Below are 25,233 nucleotides of genomic sequence, written 5' to 3'. Positions count from 1 at the left end.
ATGACCTCACTGCCCTCATGTACAAGTTCCTTATCTCCCTCCAACACTTCCTGCTTTTGAATGCTCCTGATTATGTGATAGAGCCTGAAAAATGGCCAGGGGCTCCCTCTGTGATTTGCTCTTTCAGAAAATGCTCTAATTTGCTCACTCTTGCCTTCAACTGTTCCTTTTTCAAAAGAGCATTTGGGACAATAATCTGAAAGCATTTATTGCAATTGGGCCGGTTTTCCAGAATCATTTGGTCTGCCAACTATTGAGATTCATCACAGCACTGGATTTCAGAAACCTGGGGGCAAGGCAATGTCCAAGATTTCCTAGAAATCATGAGAAACCCAAGGACTAACCTCTACTGCCTGACCTAGCTCTCCTCAGGCTGCAGCACATTTCCCTGCAGAGATTGTGGCTATTTAATATGAGCATCAAGAACAGTGTGAGGCTATAACTCACCTCAGAATCTTTAATCATACTTTCAGACCAAGCACTGAGAATCTAAGTGTCAATGGGACTTCACCCTGCAGGCACCTTTAAGCCCAAAACACCATCATCCTGCCTGGGCTCCCACATCAGGCAGGTCAGCTGGCTGATGGGTATTTTATTCATGTTAAATCTTTATTTAAAACATTCAGCCTGGTATATGTAGGGCATGGAAGTTCCTGCAGGAGAAGTAGGTCGGTGAGCTGGCCCTTAGTTCAGTGGGAGGTAATTTCTGAGAGCAGACATCATGATGCAAGGCAGGGAAATTATGGCTGTTTCAGGGCAGCACAAGCCACTGGCAGAGCCTGCCAGGATCAGCTGGGGGAGATCCCAGCCTCCGGCACAGTGTCTGGTACTGATTCATAACAGCAGGCAAGGACTGCGAGAGCTCAGTTTCCAATTCAGCCCAGGGTCCCTGGGCATCAAGGGTTTTCCTGAATTATTTATTTGGTTCAACAGGTGATCTTTGGTCTTTAGATTATCTTATTCCACTCAGCCACCTCTCTAATGTATTTTTTTTTTATCTTCTGCCCAACTTTCCCTATGAAAATTAATTTTCTCTCTGCTTCCTTTGCTCAGCCATGTGCTGAATCCCGGATGACTGTCCTTTCTTAGAAGAATATATAATAGGTGTCCATTTTCCCAATAGCAACATCCAATAAATGCACAGCTTAGAATCACAAGTACTAGAGATAAAACATTCTTGAATAATGTCAATATAGCTTTCCAACTAGTTCAATAGCAGTATTAGTTCCAGTATGACAAGATCTTATTTTCAAACAGTTATTTATAAGGCTTTCATCAAGTTACCTGGGATTTTTCCTTTTTTTTTTTTTTTTTTTTTTTTACTGTGCATAGCTCCTTTCTCCTTAATATTCAGCATAAAAGATCTCTGAAATCAGAGCTGAAAAACCTCCTGGCTAATTTGATGTTTCAAGCGTCAGTACAATTTTCAGAAAGTACATGGATTACCAAGGTCAAAAGAATCATTTCAACTTTCACCTCAATGTTCATTCAGCATGAGCTTTGAGATACCCTTTGGGGACAAGATGTTCTAGCCCCAGTTTCAATAAATGTAGCTTTGAATTTGGGTGACCACTCAGGATTACTTGAGCTCCTGCTTTAACACCATACATGACCATCACCACATCACTGGATTCTGTTCATTATTCTGCTCCTTGTTGTGGTTTACATCCCCTTTCCCATTCTGCCTGTGAACAGGGGCAAACACACCACCAGCAACACAGCTCACAGCAGAAGGAGAACACAGCTCACAGCTGAAGGCTGGTGGGTCCATAAACCTTCCCCAGATACTCACACACAGCACATCACCAATACACTCTGCGCGGTCCAACTTCATAGGCTGAAGGGAGCAGTTCCAAAACCGGCAAAAGGGCTAAAACCCATTTTTATCTCTATTTTCACCATAGGAACTGAAGGAGGCAGTAATTACCAACTCATGTGAGGCATCATTTGTTTTGTAAGTGCTAACTTCTCATCCTGAGTGGGCTCCTGCCTGTGCAGCCATCCAGGGACAGCCGCCGGACGCGCCACTAATTGGTCAGGCGGCAGAACGGAATGAGCTCCGTCAGTGCTTCCTTTACAAATCCATCAGCATGTCAGCCAGGAGTTAGCCCTCAGAGAGGAAAAGCAATGGGAAAGGTGTTTATGAGCTTGACAGGATTTCAGAGTAAAAGTTAAGGGAAGAGATGATGGTTTGGGGGAGACACACCAGAGGACAACTGACTGCTGCAGGTCCTGGACAATTATATTGGGGTCAGCCACCAGCGGGGCATCTGTCTGAGGTGCAGCGCTGCACTAATGGAAGGCACTCACTTTCCAGACATCACTGTGACATATTTGAACACAGCAGAAATTGGTCGAGCTGTATTTGGATGCTTCTGTGAGGATTTTTCTATTTCCTGCAGACTTTCTGTGAAAAATGAATTCAGACATATTAAACACTTAACACATTGGCAAAGTTTTTTAAATTGCCAATAAATGAGGGCTGTGTTTGGGTGTGCAAATTTTTCTTCCAGGTGTATCTCCCTGCCAAAATACCAGAGGCTCAGTAATGCAAGAACACAAGAAAAAGCAGCAGGTCTTACTAAAATTAGGATATGTGGCCAGTAAAGGCAGCTTCTTAAACAAATCAGAATCAAACAGCCCAAAAATTGGTTTTGGCCACAGCTACGGACAAAGACTTTAAAGTAGTAATCTACACTTGAGGACACATCTTTAACAAGCAATAAACTTACATAAAAAGGTTCATGCATTTATGCAAGAAACTGCATACAGAGATCAAGCCACCTCTGCAAGAGAAGGAGCACACCACCAAATTTATTTCCAAAATCAGTTTCATGCTAAGCTACAATCTCATTTACCTAAAAATAATGGAAGATGAAAGTAAAAAACATCCAAAATTATTATTAAAATGAACAGAACAGAACATTTACCAGATGTTCAAGCTCTCCACCTACCCCTTATCCTTCTTGATGCCTAACACTTCTTTTCATTTTAAAAGTGTGTTAATAAGATCATGAATCACAACAATAAAACAGGTGGCATTAAACCCCTCAATTTAGGCTGCTAGTTAAGGCATGTTATAGGCACTTACCTCCTTCCATTGACTATGTAAGGATGTCAGCCTCTCAGCTTAAAAGATTAATGGGAATACCTCTACAGTGTCTTTTTTTCCCCCCAATTTTTCTTTAACCTCCAACTTATCCTACTCTAGAAGCCAAACCATTCCCATTTCTCCTTTCCCTGTCACGTTTAGTGTTCCAGTCCCTACTTTAGCCAGTCCTACACATTTCTGCTGTCAGTGATGAGTTCAGTGAAGTTATTGCTTCTATAAGAGCTGGAAGGTGCACAGAGAAACTCACATGAGAGACAAAACACTCAGCTACCTCCCCTTTCTCCACCTCATCCTTACCTGACCAACACACAAAGTCAGAAGCTGCTGAACTGCCCCACCATGGGTAATTTCTCACTTGTATAAACAAAACTGCTGCCTGTCCTTTCCGACCCTTCCTTGTGTATTCCTACAGGAATAAGCAGCCAGCCCAATGCCAGTGGGTGCTTTGTTTAACTACATATGACATTCCTGGATTCATCCTGAAAAAGTGGGAAATGCCACACCAAGTAACCAATGAGGGTCATCAATCGTCCATATTCAGCTTTATGGCAAATGAAGGAAGAAAGGGAGCAGAAAGAGGAACCAACAGCTGAAGAAACACACATGGAGGGGAAGAAAGGACCATGTACTTGTGGTACTTCAACACATGGACGAGACCAGCCAAGCCATCAGTGAAAACAGCACCAAAATAAAGAACTATTAACACTTTTTCAGGAAGAATGGTGAGATCACAGCAGCCTTTGACAGGTGAGAAACAGGCAAAGAGAGGACATGGGGAAGAGGACATCACTCAATAAAACCAGAAAGGATATCACCTTAAAATGGCAAATGGAAGAAGGTAAGGTCAGGCTTTAAGGAACAAGAGAGAAGGTTTTTCCTTGCATTGAAGCAGTGTGGGACATCACCCAAGGTGCACAGGGGCACCAAATGGGTGGCTGAGGCTGCTGTGGGAGGCAGCACAACCCCACAGTGCACCCAGAGACACATGCAGAGACACTCCCTGGCAAGGACAAGCTCAGTGGGCTGGTGCAGAGCTTGTGGGGCTGTGTGGGAGCACTGTGATTCCTGCAAGACACAGTTGTACATAAAATATTCCCCCAGACAAACCGGCAGCCCCAGAGCACTCCCAGCTCCAAATGCTGAGATGCTGCTCTGAGCCTTGTGGGAGTCCCGCTCAGGCACTGGGGGATTCTTCTTTTCAAGGGAAGGTTTGAGTTCACACTCCTTCCACTCTTAACATGGTTTACAAAGCCACAGAGGAGAACCCAAAGCAACAGAATTACAAGCTGGGTGAGGCAAAAATGAACTGCTGCATGCAAGATAGCACCTCTGAGGCAGGAGAGGGGAAATGTATGCAAATATTTCTTGCTTCTTCCAAGGATCAGCCAGACTGGCAGAGTTGGAGTCTGTTCTTATTCTTATTGGGGTTTTTTTGCAATTCTATTAGAAAAATCACTCCTGACTTCCAGTGGTGTGAGATATTGCAGAATCAGATCTAAACCACGTTAATGTCACGAGAATAATGATTGCAAATCTTGGAGGCACTTTGTATGCTATACAGGTACATCTCAGATTACAGCCACCCTGAATCTGAATTTGTTTTCTGATTGTGAGGCTTTTACTTGTGCTTCCTGCTATATATTCCACTATATTTTTACTGCAATATTTCAGTAACTCCTTTTAACAAATTATCTTTTTTTTTTTAATTTATGGAAGACTTCTTTTTTAATTAAAGTTCTTAAAACTTGCTGCCAAGGACTTTGAAATTCAAGGATTTGATTTAAGCGACCAGAAAAAGGCATTCATGATCACATTGGGATCCTGCTTTCTTCTTTTCAACACCAAAGCCTAGTTATATCTCTGTAATAGTTATGCTGAGTATTAAAGGGAGCGATTATTATGGGACATTTTAACTATCTGAACATTAAAAACCTAAGAGCACTAATCATAATTCTTTTGCCATATTAAAACATCATGAGTAAAGCAGGAGCTGCACTAAAGCAATAGTCATTAATCAGTATTTAAAATAAGCCTGTTGCCAAATTATCTCTTAGGCTTAATTTCCTTGAGCAGTATCATCCCACAGAGAGAAGCCTGGAGTATAAACTGTTATATTTCTGTTCTTCACGAGACTAGGCCACCACTGGCAATTACTCACCTGTATTAGCTGGCCCCCATGACACTGCCAGAACACTACAGAAGTGCAAATGTCACATTAAATACCCACCTGCCCTCTGAGGCAGCCCATGGCTGATCAGTAACGGAGGCAAAATTGAATGAGTAATTCTGCCCTAACTCTGCAGGCTGAAAATCTGAATTTGGTGGTAGCAGCAGAGCTGGATCCAAGGGAGGGCACAGAGGGCTGACAGAGCCAGCAAGAGTTCTGGGAGGCAAGGCTGAGGGGAGGGGAACAATTGTATTTTAGAGGCTGCAGAAGGAAGGGAGCATCCATTCCTCAGGCACCAGGGAATGCCAGTTCTGGCTCCTTGCAGGGACTCTCCTGCCTGACCTTCATGCAACAGCAGCTTTGTCCCCCATGCTCCCAGCTGGTCCCTGCTCCCACAGGCACAGGGAAAGCCCCAGAGACTGGGGAACAACCCCTCACCTATGTCTGCAGCTTACCCATCAGTCTCACATTCCCATTTTCCTCCACCCTCCATACTAATGAAAAACCTGGCGAGAAAATTCTTAATAAAACACAACTAATCTAATAATTTAAATTAAAAATGCTTTTCTGAGACTTAGAGAGGGCAGTGTTATAAGGCAGAGCATATGGTCATGAAACAGGTCTGTGCCAGGCTGGGCCAAACTTCCTGAAGTTATGAGCTAAGTGCCAGTAGCAAATTTTCCCACCTGCTGGCGATGATGAACTTCTCCCCTCCCTGCTCCTCCTAGCTGGAAACATTCCCTGCAGAGGAACTTCCATCTGCAAAGGCAAAAGCCTTGCATCCCTGCCTGCTGGAGAACACTCCAGAGTGGCAGTACCACCAGCAGGCACAAAGTGCCAGCCAAAACTGCCCTCCCAGGCTGAGCAGACAGGCAAGAGCACGTGCCCTACTCACCACCCAGATGCAGAGCTCCTGCCAGAGCAACTCACTGCTGATTTGTGTTTGTGAGGTGTTAAAAGCTTCAGCTTCAAACAAGGAACAAAAAAAAGCTGGTCTCTAATGCAAAGATGCAATATCCCATTTTATATATACTGCACCAAGGAATAACTGTATTGAGAGCAGGAGTTAGCTGTCTCTTTGCTATGCCTTTCATAAGTTTGCTCCTTCCACTTATCCTCCTTTTTATTGGGCACAGGGGAGCTATCCCTCAGCTTGCCTGCTCTTCTTTCTCCCTCCCTTGTCCACAGCTAATTTTATCTCCCCCATGGCTTCAACTTTCATTTTCAACCAGCACTTAGGCTGTCATAGCTGAAGTGTTCCTCTCGAGTCAACACATTATTTTAGCTCATCTCTCTCTCACTTCAGTTGTCCCCACTTCGCTCCATCAACGACACCACTGAGGGGCACTCAGGGCTGAAGTTCTGTTATACCTTTCTTTATGCCACCCCCCTGGAATACTTAACTGGAATTAATATGAAATATCATTTCTTTCCCCAGCTCTCAGTACTTTCTTGAGATCCATTCCTGCTGCAAGCCTCACTTCCCTCCCAAAACCACTCAGACACATCTTGGTTGCACAACTCTTGGTAATACTGGTTGCTACTTACTGCACTTTTTCTTTCAAAAAATAACCTGGTAAAAATAGCATCAACATCCCATTGTGTCTGCTATTAACCTGAATGACCAAACAATCTCTGCACTACCACTCTTTTCACTGCTCTTTGATCCTTTCCCATTGTTTTATGGTTTTTTACATTTGGTTTAATACTGAAAGGGTTTCCCACTTTTGGGAAAGAAAGTTGCCTTCTATGTGCATACAGCAACTACATCAGTGAAGACATTACCATAAAAGTGATAAGAAATAATGCTAAGAGCTAGTTCCACTTTAATCCATTTATCCCACTGTGCCTTCCAGTAGTCAGAATGAAGATATGTCCATGGGACCTGGCAAAGAATCAAATTTACATACCACAATAAAACATGAAATAGTTACAACTGCAATTGCTTAAGGATAATTCAGCCTATTATCCCCTTCTGTGTTATGGTGAAGTGCCTGGGCTGTGGGTAAGAGCTGATGCGCATTAATAAAAAGTGGATTTTATGTGACTAACAGAAGAATACTTCACTAATTTTGAAGAGTAAAAGGACTTTCAAATTAAAAAAAAAACCAAAAGGCAGTTGTCCAGGGAATTTGGATATTTGTACTGGGACCAAAACAATGCTACTTTTAATAAAGCTGCCATCATTGCAGATCATAAACAGCCCCTTTTTAGCCCAAAGCAGCAGACACACAATGATCCCAACCTGGCAGTCATTACTTAGGCTTCACGCTCATTAGTTTTTTATCTAAACCATTCTGAGCTGATCAGATTTTCTCATGTGCTGTTTGGGTAAGGATCTGAGTGCATTTTATCAGGGTATATCCATTAGCTTTGCAAAACAGTTTAATGTTTCTCTAATAGTCAATATAAACAACACTGCAATACACAGGTTCTCTCTTCTAAAGGACAGAATATTCCTCTGAAAATGGCTTTTACCAGCTGATTAAAGAAGAAATAAGTCCTACAAAGCACCTTTAAAGCGAGGAATAGAAGAAGTGTAACTCTTAGGTTGCACACTGATGATTTAGAAAGCACTTTCATAATCATGGCCTCTCCTATTTCAAACTTGTTATCCAATCTGGAGCACTCACTTCAGGAATGTCACAGCTATTTAGCAGTGAAGCCCTGCCTGTTGCAGCTAGAATTTAATGTATGAGTGTCTTTATTGAAACCCATCACTCTACCAAGTGACTGGGCTGGCTAATGACAGTCTGAGGTAGAAGACCAGAGGTGAAATGAATATGCAGCCAGGATCAGCATTCCAGCTGCAGATAATTTGTTATTTAACTGTATTTGGGACAGACAGACAGGTGAGACAGAACAGAGACACCTCCACTGCCAATATTCATTTTGTTCTACTCTGACACCACATATTCCCAAATGAGTCCATCAAACCTGACCTTTCAACATTCTACAACCTGGGGATTAAGTGAGAAAATAATGACAGTGGTATTTTCCAACAGGAAAAAAGTTCTTTTCCCTAGATTTGCACTATTGAGAACTGAAAGACCTATTTGAAAACTTCATGAGGATCTGTCTTTATTATCTTTGAATTCAGAGCTACTATCCCCAAAAGTGAATGCTCCCAGCAAACAGGATAAACTAATGATTGAAAGTTCTTAAACTTTTCTACATTCTCTCTTATAAATTTATATATATTTATATTTGCTTGCTGCATTCAGTAATTGCATCCAGGCCACTAACACGTGCAGTTAATTTTTCTACAGCACCTCTGAGAAAATTTTTCTCATCATTAATTTTCTCAATGACCTGCTGGCCAACATCATAAATTCCTATTTATTTTTCATGTGAACAAATATTCACAGATAACATTTAACTACAAGGTGAAAAACATCAATCACTCATTAAACATCTCTGCATCTCCCATGTGGCACTTGCAGTTGCATACTCAAACTTGTGTTTAAGGCTGAAGAGTGGCAAGATTGAGCACAGAATCGGTGAATGCACGACCAAATGCCTGACTAAAGGGAGGAGAGAAACTTCAGCTTCAGCAAAGCTGTTGCAACAAAACCAAAGTGCTCTATTGATTTCTGCACGTCTCAACAGGATTTAACTCATCTCAGTATCTTATATGGGTATTTCCTTCCAACTGACCACTGGAAGTTCTCACTGAATTTATGCCATAATTGAGCGTTTAGGTCAATCAAAACAAGTACACAGTGTATGTTCAACTCAGCTCATAATTTCATTTGTTTTCTCCAGTATCTTCTCTGTGTATATCTGTGGACATACTAATACATACATATTGTAAGTCAAAATTCATACTAAAATACTTCTTCAGTTGTTCTACTGAACAATCTAAACTCTTCCTAGAACATTACAATTCCCACAGCAGGAAGCAAATCCAAATGTTTGTGTTTCCTGCTAAGCAGCACAGTGCAGCTCTGCAAGGCTTCAAATAAAGATGATATGTAGCTACCTCAAGTTTCTTTTTACAGACATATAAATCAGAAGGGACTTACCTGATATTATGGAGATTCACCAGTGAGAAGCAAATGAGACTCAGTGAATTAAATTATTGAAGAAGTTTATCAAAACCAGGCTGAAATTGTCATGGGACCAGAAGGTAACACTGGGACAGTTTCACTGTGATAATACTGTTGAGCAACACACCACAGACCTCCAGAGAGAGATTTTCATATGAAAACAGTGTTATTGGACCACTATTTTCTAAAAAAGACTTCTCATTTATTGCAGAACAAATGCTGCTAATAAAAATACTAGAATCAGATGTTCCCAAAAGCAGTCACTGACAGTTTCATTCAGCCACTGAAACAAGGTGCTATTTCAGATTTTTTTTCTTCCTAGGGAAGAGGAATGAAAGAGCTAGTTATAAAAATAAATTTGAAGCACGTGATTATATGACAATTCCAAATTATTCACTAGCATTCACAGAACCCTTAGAAAAGACAGGCTGGCATTTTCAGGTCTTGGCTTCAAAAGGGCAACTTGTGCACAGTGAGGGACCCAGCTGGGAAGTCACTGCTCACGAGGATGGAGGATCTGCCAGGGGAAGGAGACTGGAGGTTTTCAGTCAGAGAAGTTGGGACTTGCAGGGATCCACACCTCAGAAACAAAAACTCACAGGCAGCGTGCCCAGAGCTCTCCTGCTGAGGAGATCAGAACAAGCCCTGCAGGGATGAGGGAGAGGAGGTGAAGAAAGCACCAAAGGGAAGCCCATCCTCAGGGTTTGGAAATGGCAGAGGAGGAGAGCAGGGGAGGCAGCGAGGGGCAGCTGCCACAGCCAGGACAAGGGAGCTGCTCTGAAGGTATTAAAAGAAGTGATGACAAGTGAAGAGATAATCTGCTCAGGAGCAGAGCTGCTAAACTGGAGTGCAGACCAAAGGCAGCATGTAACTCCAAATTAAATGAATATATGCTTCAATTCTCATTGATACCAACGACTATAATCAAACAGAAAGTATCAAGGTTGAGATGAACACAAAGCTCAAGGGAAAAAAAAGTCCAGAAATTAAGTAATTTCCATTCAAACTAGTGAATGAACTGGCATACAAAATTTCATGTGGGGTAGCAAGTTTAATAAATCTAACAAGACACAAACAATATCATACAATCAGAAATAATAAATGTCACATCTATGTTTAATAAGGAAAAAGAGTTATCAGAGCAACTAAAAGCCCTTTCTTCTATGCTTAGCAGCAGCAAAGCATTAGAACAATTATTAAGGAAAGAATAATCCAAGCCAGTGAAGTTAAAAGAACTTGGGGGGGAATACCACATGGATTTAATACAGGTAAGGCACACTGATCTGACATCTTTCTCAGAGAAAAAAACCTCTCAATTTCCAGAGAAAGGAAATTAAATTGATCTTGGCAGTCTGATTTTTGGGAAAGCTTTAATGTTGTGTCACCTGGGAAGTTTTTTAGTTAAATTGAAGAAGATGGGGGATTAGTACAGAAATTTTAAATTGGCCTGAAATGGCTAGAGGTAGGACAGCAACAGCAGCATGAAATGGGGAACGTCAGGCTGGAGGGAAGTTATTAGCATCACTGCTGAGGGAATGCTCTGACAGCCAGCCTTGGATAATATTTCACCAATTATACTGGCACACAAATAGCTATGGCCCTGTTAAAATTTTACTGAAGAGAGAAGCTAAATGACATGTTTATACAAGAGGAGTGGGACAGTGTGGAGCAAGATCCACATGGAGCTGGACAGAGTGTGGGAGAGAGGCTGCAGTTCAGGAGAACAGAGCATGGATTGATTACATTTCTGGAGACTAAAAACATCCCAAAAATCAGCCTTGGGATACTACAGGGGGGGGATCACAAGATGAAACATTATGTGATGTGAAATAAACCAGGAAAAAATGCAATTGCGGAAGGTTTTAGCTCAGAATTTCCCTAGAAGGTGGGATGCAATTACCAGTGTTTTACAAAGCCCTGCTAAGACCCTCTCTGGTGTGCTGTGTACAAATCTGGACACTTAATCTCCCAAATTCAAACACAAAGAAATGCAGAAGAAAAACAACACAACAATTTTGAGAATGAAGCTCACATTTTGCAAGGAGTGGCTAAAAGGTTTCAATATGTCCAGAGACAGGAAGCTGCAAGGGATCCCTCTCTTATCATTAGAGAATAGAGATGGTTTTTTCTTATAAAGAAAACACCAGACAGCAGAGCTTTTAGCACTAATGGAAACTTCAGCAAAGATGAGACAGAAGAAAATACCCATCCACTCAGCCTGGGAATGATTTTCAACAGCAGAGGATGGGCCAGGCTTTCAGGAGTAATGCAGATCATCTGCCCAATGCCAAGGCAAAACTTTATAATGTTTTCAACTGGAAAATGCAGTTGCCTGCAGCTTCTGTGACTGTGGTAAGTCCTGTGTCCTGTGAAAACACCACCAGTGTTTCATGTGTGACCCTGGAACAGGCAGTGTGACACCTCTCCTCTCCCTCAGCTGATCACACATTAATTTTCCTACAAACCTTCAATTACAGAAGTGAACCAATAGACAATTATCCTAATGAAACCTCGAATTAAAGGCAAATTAAATTCAAGACCACTGAGAAACTGATCTTTGATTGCAAGTAGGTAATGAATTGGGTTTTGTCTTTAGCAGCTCTTAATAGGTTTTCTGGGGTATCAGAGAAAAGATAAATTAGCTTAAGCAATGACTCATGTAAAGTTACTAAGATAAACACTCATTTTTTACAGTTTGTTACAAAATATAATTTAAAAAACCTACATTGAATCAACATATTTGCTCTTAGTAACTGCCTTTAGATGAAAAATGCTTATTTTATTTTCCAATCCAAGCTGTTTGCAACAGCTTCAATTTTGGAACCAAGCAAGGCTGTGTGGAATTATCCCAAAAGTGGCCCATTTTGGTTTCCATGCAAGCCATTAGGACATCTAATAAATTGAATTTAATGGAAATAGGAAAAGGCCTATTATTTAAGGGAAGAATTAACCTCCCAGCAAATTAGGAAGGATGTGTTAAGTTCCATGATTTAGTTATCCTTATACACATCAAACATAATAACAAAACCAGTAGCAGTTTCATATAGTAAAACTGAAAAGTGGGCATCTTCTCTAAATAAAATCTATTTACAGACTGCAAGTAACACAACATAAGTAAAAACAACTGAAAAGAAACAAGTCTTTTTCCCCCAAAGCACAATGGAGGGAAAGAGCTCTAACAGCAGGAATTTAAACTAAGGAAACAGAAAGCACAGACCTCTGACAATACTTTTATTTTACTTTAAATATAATTACATTATCTCAGGTTTTTCTGGCCTCACCTGGCTCTGCTGTAATCAATTTTTACGAAGAGTACTCCTTTCCCTTGGATGCTTGCAATACAATCCTGAGAGCATCTCATATTTGTGTGACTCTCAGACATGCTCCAAACATTTGTTTTTTTCCCATTTGCAACACATGAACCCTTTAAAAAAAACAACCAACAAATGCTCCTCATTTCACCATTTAAATGATACTCCAACAGTGTTCCAAATACTATTGGACACATTTCAGGGAAGCATGTGGAGACTGATTGTTTCTTTCATTATTAACTCCATTGACAAACACTAGCTCATGCCAAAAAAATTATCTTTTGGTTGTTTAAATCAAATGTCATCTGTTGCCCATTCTGCAGAGTGGATCACAATCCAGCAAAACCATGGAAATTCCTGGTACATGAAATGATTGACTATTCTATAGGGAGGCCATGTTTTAGGGCTTTACATCTAACTTGGATCTAAGGTCTCACCTTCACTGAATAGACCAGAAAAAGGGAAAATCTGTTTAATTTAATACTGCTTTATAAAACAATGCTGAGCCAATTCCAGGTGTCTTAAAAGTTAATTGAAATTTGCCTTTATTTAATTAAATGATGAGAGTTGGGCCGGACACATTTGGTTGGAACAGCACAGTAGTTAGAAAAACACTGGGTGGAAAACAGGACATAAAGCTGGTGTTTGCATCTGCTGCCACACCAAATGCCAGGGATTCCTGGGAATGTTCCAGGAGTGAGGAGCTGCCACAAAGTGCCAGCACACCCAGCAGGCACGTGGAGCAGCTGGAGCACACGTCCCACCACCTACCAAGAGCTGATCACTGGCTTGGGCACACATGGGGAGTACAAATGGAGGTGGAAAATGAGCCATGCAGAGCCTGGATCCACACCCAAACTTCTCACAGTTGGTTTTCAAACACAGCCTTTTGGTACAGGATGCTGTGGGAAGAACTGCTCTCTGATGCTGCTCTGAATGGAGAGGAAATAACTCCCTTAACATCATTAAAAGCAGTGTCTCATCCTCAGTTTTAAACCAATGCCTGACAGGCACTGATTATTCTTGGGATTTAATCACAAATTAATTTTCATTCAGGTGCATAGAATCAGCATCACTAGACTAAGAGAAATGCCTAGAATTAATGTTTTACTCCAAAACAAATAAATATTTTAATGTTATCAGAAGGACTTCAGAAATCATCTGGGTTCCCTTCCCTTGCCAAGTTCCCAGATACCCTGATATGCTACATTATTATGACAGGGTGAAAACACAGAAGTAAGGTTAAAAAGATATTTATTCTAACTCTAGCTGGGATTAATTTCTGAGGTTAGCATGCAGATATGACCCAAATACAACTTGTACTTTGAATTTGCTGTGTGATAAGTAACTAGGCTGAAATGTTGCTGTTTGCATACAACTCCTGTGAGGATTCTTATTATGCAAAAGCCAAGACGTGAGAACGCTGATGAAAATCTGCGAGTCATTTATCAAACACTGACCTGAAATGAATATTAAGAAAAACCTCTTTTATATGCTAATGTTTAATCCAACTGAGTTTAATCATGACTTTCCTTTCTCAGGCCCAATGAGTTGTGCATGTTCTGTGCACTGTAAGATACAATCTTACACATCTCACTCTCAAAAAAGCCTGTTGTTTTGTCAGTGGTTGCTCTGGGAACATGCAGAATAGAAAATTAATCTTTTCTCACTGTTTCACTCACCTGTGAGACTCTCCATAAAGCCTGTTTTGTCTGCCCACCTGCTGATCACTGGAGTAGTGTCTCCTTTGAAAGGACCAAGTACTTCTATTTTCTCAACAAGACAAACTCAAAGCATAATTGATTACTCCAATGGATTTTCTAGTGAATATCTGTTGCTACTCCAGTTGCTAAAGTACCCACTGGTTTGTGTTCCAACAATCACAGATCTGTTTATTTATTGCCCAACTTCACAACCAAGCTACAATCTGGAGAAAAGCAACATGAAAAAAAAACAAAAAAAAACAAACACACTGGTCCCCCAGAATCTGAAATGCTGGCTGCAAAGTGGCAGAAAGAAAAACTTATGTTCCACATGGCCACCTGAGAGTACACAGAATTGAAATTAAAGAAAAAGACTGGCTTTATTTTAAGAAATGTTGAAAAGCTGCACATTGATAAAAAGCCATATGATGGACGTAGTAACCACTAAGCATTCCCAGTAAAATCAAAACCAGGTGAGGGAATGTCCAACCTCAGGACAATCCTCAGGATTGTCCAACCACTGCAGCTGCAGGACCTGGAAGCATGGACTGAGGAGCAAAGATCTTCTAATATTGAAGGAAAAACATGAGCTCCGTGTATTAAATATAACACTGAATAACAGCATCAAAAAACAGACACTAATTCTTTTCACCACTTAAATATTTATACAATAAGCCACTACAAAAGCAGCATACGACTAGATCTTAATTCCTTTTCAAAGTCTTGCTTAGAAGAGGCTGCTAAACCTTTTCCACCTTATTCTTTTTGCTCAGACAAGAATGAAATATCTTTATGCCTGGTAGTTAATTAGAAAGTTATGAACCTCATAATATCACTTAGAGAAGGAAAAATTCTCACTCTTACTTAGTGAAGTAATAATTTAAAATTCAAAGTAATAATTTAAATCTAACTTATAAGAGCATAAAGGACATTTAAACTTAACAGATACTGGAATTTGAATGGAGACTGGCCAGCAAAGCTGACAGATATTATTTGGTTTGGCATTTCAAATGGCCAAAGTTCATTCTAACTTATATTTGTCCAGTTCTCAAAGCGCTAAAGAATAGCCTGGATAAAAATCTTCCTGACTACCCAAAAAGTGTCTTCAGTTTTTATCTAATGTGATATATGACTTTTTCTACCTGATTTTATAGCAAACCACTTCAATGATTTTTATTAATGATTCTAAAATATTATTTTATAAATAATAGGGTTTAAAAAAAAACAAGCTGAGGAACAAATTTTTTGTTTAAGAAACAATGAAGCCCATTCAGCGACACCACTGCAATTACACACGAAGTTATGTAGGAAAAAACTTAAAAGTGACATTAAGAGCAGTTGAGAGTTTGGTTACAGCTCATAAGGAGGAGAGGGGGGTCCTGGAAGGATCCCACTGGTCTCAAACAGCACTGACAGCTGGGACTCAGGGAAGGCTCTTCCCACCCATCCCACCACAAGTCACACAGATCAGAAATGAAACCAGAGCCAAGCTGAGCCAACCAACAGAGGGCAGCTGCCTCACAGCAAAAGGGAGCCCTCATTCCTGCCAAAACCTGTGCCATCAGTGAAATCCAAGCTGACCTCAAAACATTCTAACTGAAAACTATAATGCCAGGACTGGACAAAGCTTTGCTAGAGAAACTAGCATGTCTTTTCAAATAATAAAGATGTTTGAGAAAGAGGGAGACAAACCTACTGAAGTTTAAAGCAGATGAGTGCTCTCTCTCAAGCCAGCCACCCCTGCCATCACAACAAAAATTGAATTTTTAATAGCATTTTTATACTTCAATAGAAATTCATACATTAAAAAAAGGTCTGTTTTTAAATTGTACGCTATTCTAACTTTAATTATGGAAAAAATTAATACAAAAAAATAAATACGGAAAAATTAGTAATTACAGCAGCAATCTACCAACAAAAAAAAATCCCCCAACAACCAAACTAAAACTTTTGTTTTGACAACAACATGTGGTCCAGCACTAGAACCAAATTAATCCCCCATTAAAATCTACATAACCATTTTAAGCCTGCTTTTAAAATTATTAATGTGTAGCAAACATCTGTTCATTGTGAAATCACACATGAGTTGCATCCCTTTTAAAATTAATCTGTAACTCTAAAAAACATGTTGACTACATTTGCCATCAAACTGTAATTGATGCTGGAGAAACTTTATTAAGTGCACTAATATTTAATTATCTTTGGCTCTGAGTTTAAGCTCCAAAGTCAATCTGGCACCACTATGGGCCACACCTATTAATGAATCCAAGGGCTCACAAAATGCTTCCTTCATAAAAAGATGCAAGTTTCCTGGTTGTTACAATATGGGAAACAGCTGACTCAAAAATAATATAAATTATAGACAGATTAAAAACCTTCATAACTTTTAATTAAGCAATAAATCACAACAAACTGTGCAGGACTGCTGATTTATGCAATCCTCTAGTGAGAAGCAGTAAATAAAATTAGAATGGACAGAATATACATCTTATTGGAGAAGAAGAATCTATCCTTTGGCATTTCATTCATACATAAAAATCTGCTCACCTTTGGTTTTTCTAGTGATGGCTATAGCCTACAACACAGTTATTTATAACTCAAAAATGTGTCATGATCTATAGATAATGAGGATGGATTAGCTGAATTTGTGCAAACTCGTATTTACAACTCTCTTCCTGGTAGCCCTGCTAAAACAAGGAGCTCAGGAGGCAGGGAGAGCCCCAGACTGCTGTAAAGGGGAGATGTCTCAAATTTTTCCTTTCCCTCCCCAAACCCACCTGAATGTGACTAAAGTGTATTTCGGCTTTGGTTAAAGAGCCCTTGCAAACAGGAGCCCTGACACAGGGGCTGTGTTTGACAACCACTCAGAGAGCTGTAATTGGGCCTTGGAATCTGAAATCTCTGAGTGGTTTATATTCCACCCAGCAATCTGGTAATGCTGATGATCTTGATGCTGTCACTTAAAGAATGCATGTATTCAGCTTGCGGTTCAAGTGCTCACACTTAGCTGACGGCAAACCCGGCACAATCCTTCCAGGCATGTGGGGGGACATCAAGAGGAGGACAGAAGGTCATCTGCACTTTTATTCTGCTGTCTTGGAGGAAGAAACCAATTAAACAACATAAAAAGAAAATGAAGTCCATTTCTGAATCTATCAATCAGCTGCAGAGCATAAAACAAAGCAAACCCAACAAACCATTTGGTTATAATTTCTGAGCAATGGCCACAAGAAACGTCTGCAGCAGGAAAAATATTAACACTTGTTAAGTATTAATCAATGAGAACTGCTCTAGACAGAGCAACAGAGACAGAACAATATTAAATACTTTAAAAGAGGCAAGACCAAGGTTATTTTAATGACCATCATGCAAGAGGCTCCTGAGAGCTCCTGGCTGCTCAGGAGCTCTGACAGATGAATTCACACAGCATACATCTTCATGTCCCTTCTCCCTCTCTGAGCAGTAACTTCATTTCCAATTATTCTTTCTTATTCATAAAGGAGAGTCAGAAAAATAGAAATTTTCTGCTCTGAATGCTCAGAATATATTCAGAGCATGCAGGTGAGTCAGACCATGTTTAAAAAACCCCTGTTCCTCCCAGGAATAAAGCCATCCACTGGAATGGGGTCAGCTTTAAACTGGGGACACACAGAATCTGCTAGGTATTTATGACAAAATTCAGTCCTTCTGAAGACATTGCTGCCCACTAACAAAAGGAAAGAAGTGACCAAAATCTTCATTAACAACCAACAGCCTCCCACTGGTTTCTGATAATAGATGCTAAATCAGGTCAACACCAGCACCTCATTTACCAACTCAGCCCCACGTCTGCTCCTGCTGGATGCTCTGCACCATGATTCAGATTCACACAGCAGCTCCCTGCACTGGACAGATCCAGGCTGCCTCCTGCTCAACACACTCCTGTCCAACATCTTGTTGCATTCACACTTCAAAAAGTTTTGAAGTTTTTATGTGGCATGTTCTTAGAACTATAAATTGCTGTAATGAATTTCATGACTTGGCGTAGAATCTATTACAAAAGAAATTTCCACGTTTGTGTCTTGCGTTGTAACAAACTACTTTTTGCAATCAACGAGATCGTATTTTGGAAATTAATTTTTGAAAGGAGTTATGAAAGAGAGCAAAGAAAAGGAAAACATGTCAAAATCTTCATTTAACTTGCCAAAAGTGTAATTTACTCTCTCTGAAGTAATTGACTCTCTCAGAAGACTAAATCATGTGTGATAAAATGAAAGATGACAAATAACTGTTTCTCACATCTTTTACCACATGAAAAGGTGAAGATGTACCAGCATTTTTTATTCTGAATGTTCTTGTGTTTGTTCTAATTAGTACAGATGCTAGGTCCTCACTTTCAATGTTATGCAGCATCTTCCCTTCCTTAACAATTGCAAACCTAAAATGAGAACAAATCGCGAAACTTTGTAGAAAAGAAATAAAAAAACTTCCTAAAATGAGGAAGAAGGAAAAAAAATCAAACCAAGATTAAAACTGCTGCCATGGAATAACCAAGGCATCAATCCTTCTTGTTCTCCTGCTCCTAAGACAAAGACAAGCAAGAGTAAGTTCAGTCTCAGTGTTAGATGCTGTCACGCTGATTTATGGCACACGCTGTTTGCAGGTCCTCCAACATGACATATTGTCCACAAGAGATTCAGCACAAACCACACTCCTTCCCTTCAAAAAAAAAAAAGTATTGCCTAAACCAATTGAACTTCAGTTCCTTAGGAGAAATGCTAATAATTTCTTCACTGGGCCACCAGCTTTCTATGGCTGATTTCCAATTTAATTCGATCTCCTCTGCAAGAAATCAAAAGGACAGAGCACTTTAGGTATAATTCCTGCCTTTTCCTGTACTTTACAAAAAGCTATCACATTGAACAATAAATATTCCTTTCAACAACAAACGTAGGAACTCTATTTGAATCAGAAATAATTATGTTCCATTCCTAGTTCCAGAGATGCAAACACATAAATTTCATTTAAACCAAACATTCAAGCTTTGGTATATATCTCATTAAAAATTGGTGGAGCTGTAGTAGGCAGAAAAAATGTAGTTTAATTAATTAGCACAAGGATTCTAATTTTTTGAATTTGAAAGTAATGCCAGGAAGGAGATTGACATTGTAACATATTTAACTTCATAAAGTGCAAATGTTCTGTCACAATTACAGAAAGCAGCATTACACCATACATCAAGTTGCTTTTTTATTAAAGGGAAATTTAAAGAAGCTATCTAGGAAAAAAAAAGCCAAGGGAAAAACACTTTTGAGGGAGTTGTTAAACAGCTCAATTTCTGAAGCTAAAGCTTTTTATGAGTGGCAATTGTGAAAATATGTTTATATGACTCTTTACTCAACAGAAAACCTGCAGGAGGAATGAAAATCAAGTATGGATAGCTATTGAAGGTGAATATAAAATTAATACATGCTGAGAATTAGAGTAGACACTACAGGGTTATTCTCCTGGAGGAGAACATGGGACTGGTTTGATTTCCCAAGGAAGTGAAACAACACCCACCCACATGGAAACTCACTTCAGGCAGGTGAGATACTGCTCAGGCTGCTCAGATTTGGCTCCTACTTCTGCTCATTTGACAAACTAAATTGCAGTATAGTACCAAAACTTCCAGTCACAGCAAGAAAAGTGTAAAGGGAAACAGGAGGTTCTTGCTATTTTTTGACACTGAAAATTCTCCCACATTAGTGCAGCAGGCAAAAAAACTTGTCATTTTTATGATGCTGTAAAATTGCACTAGAATCAGAGGACAGATATGCTTTATGCTGTAATTCCTTCCTTTAAGGCAGAATGGGAGGAAATCAGATCTTCTGAAGGTAAAACAGAGATTAAGAATAGGACTCTTTTTTTCCCCTAGAAGTTAAGTTGCACTTGAAGCAAATGAGTGCTGATGGAGCCAGATAAAAATGCAAGTCAGATGATTTCCTGCATGGCACAGGAAGGGATCTGACACAGCTGATGGACTGATACAGCTCTAGGCTCAGGAATGAACTACTGGCACCTGAAATAAAAGAGAAGAAGAGATTCTGAGCACCTCAAAAAGTTCAGTGACTTTTCTGAAAACTAGAAATCTGTATTATAAAGGAAGTGATTTGAGCAGGAGCTATTTATAGTTAGTACATTAATGATGATATTCTTGAAGGCCAATTCCTAATGCTGGAAGGAGAAGGTTATACATGGGACTCACCAGCTAGGGACTAGATGGGAGTTAATTCAGTGACAGCAATGGAAGATGCTCAGTTCAAACTTGGTTGTTAATACAGGAGTCTAAAAGCTTTGAAAATGCTGAAAATAACTGTTTTCTCTGAAGTGCAAATGGACCTAAAGCAGCTACTTTGTATGAAAAAATTCCGGAAATTCATACATCTTTACACCTGAGAGATCAGGTCTGTAAGCTTAGCACCACCCTCCTTTTCTCTTTCCTTAAACTCCTCTATGCAATTTCAGGAGCAGTACTTGCAATTCTAATGTGCAAAGTGTCTGTATTTCTCATATTCTACAGTGAACACCAGAAAATGTCATTAAGAATAAAATATTCATTTTAATGAAAGCAGTAAGTTTACATTCTAAATACACTACATTTTTCTCCTGCTATGCCTGCCATTACAAATACTCCCAATCCTTTAAAAACGTTTGCTTAAATATATACAGCATAAATAGAGGGAATAAACTACTTGCTATGATATTTGTCCTTTAGCAGTATTGGCTAAGGGAGAGAGGGGGAGGAAGGAGAAGGAGGGAAAACCTTGACAAGAATATGTATAAGGGCAATCAATAAAAAAATAATCCTCGGAATTCATGAGTCTTGAAAATAAGATGCATTTTCTCACAGTAATCCTAAAAACCTATAAAAGAATATTCAAGCAATAAACCCCCCTTAACTCATATTTAACCTTTCATCATGTAGAACTACATATTAAATAGCAACTGCATGCTGTGCAAGTGCATTCAGAGAAGAGCAGGGATGGAAAAATGTAAATGCTACACCTCTTTTAACATGCACAGCACAGCCAAGAACATCTGCCAGCTGACCCCCTAATCCAATCGGCTGTTCAGAAGCAATCACATCCTCAGATAAGAGCTGCACAGCCCCTACGTGCAAAGCCCATTTTCTTTAAGAGATGAAGCAAAATGTAGTTAGCCAGCTCTTCAACCATTTGCAAACAGAGGTAAAAGGCAAAAGTAATTCTGCATATTACATGGAGCTGTGTTAAAATACTGTCATCTCTTCCACCAAATATTGTAATTTATCCTTTTATTTCACAGGGCAGCAACACAGACAGAGTTTAAGGCAAAAGGGACCACATCAAATCGAGTGATTTTATCAGAATACCAGGAGCATTCAGCCCATGCAAATGTTTGGCACCTCTATCAGAAAATAGTTTGAATAAAATCTTGAGGGCCTCAACCTTGTCCATCGCCTACAATGAGAACAATAAATACTAAAAAGCTGAATTAATTCTCCTAACTCTGAGTTTACTTCTCACATCTCTTGCAAAAAGAGTGGGCTGCTTGAGAGGCTCTACAGGCAGATGAACACATCCAAAAGAATGGCTTCAAGATACTCCAGAAGAGTCAAACTCTCTGTGGAATAAGGAACACAAATACCACAGAATATCATGCAGTAGTGGGACATGCCATTATTTCTGTATAAAATCAAATTTCTCCTAAAATATTCTATCCTTAATACACAAGCAAGCTGCAGTACCATGACTGGACAGACTCTTGGGGGACAGTCTTTTACAACACAGTTTATATGACTCAAATAACTACTTATATTCACAAAATAGATTTCTTTGATCATGCAAATTGTCCCTCTGTCCAAAGGAGTAGCTTGACTAAATATCTGCATTGGCAAAGCTCCAGACATGGTGAGAAATGGTGAGAAAGAATTGCTGGAATAGTATTTCAAGTAACACTACAGTTAGATTCATGTCAAATATCTGAAAAGCACTGAAGAAAAGGATATACAGGGGTCTGCAAAAAAGCCCAGACAGCACCCTGCACAAAAAGAGGTGAAAAGATTATCTGGCTTAAGAAAAAGACACAAAATGACTGAGAGATTTAATTATAAGACAGCGGAAAAATGGAGAGTTCTCCCAAGTAACTGATTAGGCAATAACAAGACCCAACTTCAGAAGCAATAATCAAAAGCAAAATAATTAAAGATACCGGAGAAAATAAAATGGAAATCGTAAGCGAAATCTACTAACACCTGAAGGAATTCATTATTTGTTCTAAATTATGTAAAATCTTATCAAATGCATAAAACACCACACAGTAGCCACTGGAAAGTAAAACTCAGCACAATGGTGCTGTACTGCTTTACTGTATATAGTATATATATATATATATATATATATATATATATACATATAAAGTCTAGATATAGTTTATATGGTTTTCCCCTATATGATACCAAACAAAAGCCAGCATTTACTGCAGGTATTTAATCCAGATTATACAAAATAATTAGGATGTCACATTTTTATATATAATGAATCTGTAGAGCTTTGCTCTAGGATTTAAAAGCTGCCCAGAGCAGAGGGAACAGCAGCAGACAATCTGCCTGACAGTGGATTAATGGTATGTGTCCAGCTTAGCTCAGCAGCAGTGCCATCAGCTCATTTACTTCACCATCTGGGTAGGCAACTTGTGCATCCTGCAATGTGCCCAGGGACCTCAGTGTGTTAAATCTGGGCTGGAAGTCCAAGCCCAGTGGATGCAGAGCAAAACTCCTTCTGAAGCTCACAAAGTACTGAGAAGCATTCAGGAAGGTAATGAACAGAATCACAGGCAAAACATGTGCATTTGTGTGCATATATACACACTTTTCTTATTAGCACAACCATTTCTTCTTACCCTAAAAGCTCTGAAATATATAGACTTGCACTCAATCCATTAAATCTGAATTGGAAGAAGATAAACCACTTGTGTGCCAAATCAGTTAGAAAGAGCTTCTGCTTTATCCTAAAAAAACTCACAAGGAAAGAAACAAAAACTCCAAAAAGCAACCAACCAAAAGAACAGGAGGTCACAAACCTAAACAAACAAATCTGAACACAAATTCTACATTATTTGTACTACAGCCTGCAACAGAAAGCCTCTAATGAATTCAGTGGGTTTTAGATCATGACATGTGCTCCTGGTAAAGAGGCAAAAAGCACCAACCACGTTTATATTAATACCAGCCCTGGCACTTTGCAAGCACTGTGCACCAATAAACTGTGCAAAGACATAACTTCCAAGTTTGAACAATTTCTTTCCTTTAATATCCTCTGAAAGGCTTTTGAAACTGGCAACTCTAATGTGTGTGGGAATAAGCAACACATGATGGCAATAAGTTTGCTATTAATGGAAGGAGTCTGCTGTGTCTGTGGGTAACAAACCCCAGTATCTTTTCATTACAAAGGAGCTTATTGTTACCTTATCACTTACTGTGGGATTTCACTTTGCCTCTCTGGTGATCTGTCTGATCTATTAAGGAAAGCACTGAGCTATGGACAACGTACACTTTATAGCAGTTTTATATTTCTGTAGTCCCTGCTGCTTCTGTTAGCCTACTTCCAATGAATTTCAAATAGAAATAAGGAAAAAGAAGAAGGAAAAAAATCCAAGGAGTATTTACTAAGTATCTCACAGGAAAATAAAATTAACTGTTAGGAAAATGAGGCAAGTTCATACTCAGGAGCTGGAAGTGGTGCTGCATTCCAGGACACGACTGCTGCAGCAATAGTTGTGCAGAAAAACAAATGAATCCACCATCTCCAGCACCTACCAAATAAATCTTTGTATGATACCACTGAAGTACTTCTACACATCACGTATATTATACATATACATATTCAAATTCTTCTTAACATATATATGGACTTCCTTCAGCATGACTGTTTCTGTCCTATTAATTAATTTTCATGGCTGAATCTGAAATATAGGGCAGACAAAACTAAACAGTACTTCATCAGTGTTAATTAGTGTTAGAGAATTAATCAGCAAACGTAGGAAATCACTATGCACTTTGCAGAAATGCATACAGCATTAAGTAGCATTTAAATAGAAGCTGATCTTCCTTTAAGAGTAGTAATTTAAAGATTATTTTCCTCTGATGGGATACTTCAATATTGAATATACAGAGATTAATGTTAAAGGGAACCTGTGCTGTGTTGAAGGGAAATGTTGCTAAAAATAGCAATTTTTATTTAACAAACGTTTCTACAGCAAGCAGAGTCTCAGAAAGACTGAAAAAGTTTTGAAAATATCCATGACATCTGAGTTCTCTGATGTCTACACACTGTCCAGGTAGGATTATTACTCCAGGGCTTCCTGTGCTCTGGGAGATAACAATTTCTTCACATAAGAAATATGGTGCTTCAGGTCAAATTCTGCTGATACATGAGCATTTCTCCCTCAGTCCTCAAGAAGGTCAAGGATTGCCTACAAAAGGTGACCCAAGGTGTGGTGCCAGAGATAACTCCTCTCTTTACCTTCTTCACCAGCACAGGAACTCTGGATCCTGACTCAGAACACAGCACAGAGAGTTCTGTTGGCTATCAGAACGTGGCTCACCTGGTTCTTGAGGTCCAGCTTGGGGCAGGGACGACCTCCATTGTAGGGCTTCTCCTTGAGCCACTTGGATCGGACTCTGACCCCCGGTCCACAGGAGGAGCTGCAAGGAGACCAACTGGACCAATCGCTTAATCTGCAATCAAACGGGCATGGGACCGTGCAAGGCTCTTCAATGTAACCTAAACCAAAGATTTAAGACAGGTTTTAATCACCACAACCAACAAACTCCCATCCTCTGATGTGACCTGTGCAACCAACACAAAACAAGAGCTTCTTAAGGAGAAGG

The 25,233-nt window shown here is 39.6% G+C and overlaps 1 protein-coding gene across 3 annotated transcripts in view; it reads right to left on the bottom strand.

Moving 5' to 3' along the window:
- The window catches only part of THSD7B (thrombospondin type 1 domain containing 7B), a 298,829-nt gene that overhangs the window by 51,136 nt on the left and 222,460 nt on the right, over positions 1-25,233 (bottom strand). For all 3 annotated transcript variants that reach the window (XM_058027753.1, XM_058027754.1, XM_058027755.1), the window contains exon 16: positions 24,948-25,126. In XM_058027753.1, coding sequence (XP_057883736.1) covers positions 24,948-25,126 — 179 coding nt within the window. The remainder of the gene's footprint in view (positions 1-24,947; positions 25,127-25,233) is intronic.

This window comes from Melospiza georgiana, chromosome 7, assembly GCF_028018845.1.
Source record: "Melospiza georgiana isolate bMelGeo1 chromosome 7, bMelGeo1.pri, whole genome shotgun sequence".
Classification (NCBI taxonomy): Eukaryota; Metazoa; Chordata; class Aves; order Passeriformes; family Passerellidae; genus Melospiza; species Melospiza georgiana.
Note: the sequence above shows the minus strand (reverse complement) of the source record. Positions and strands in the feature narration are given on the sequence as shown.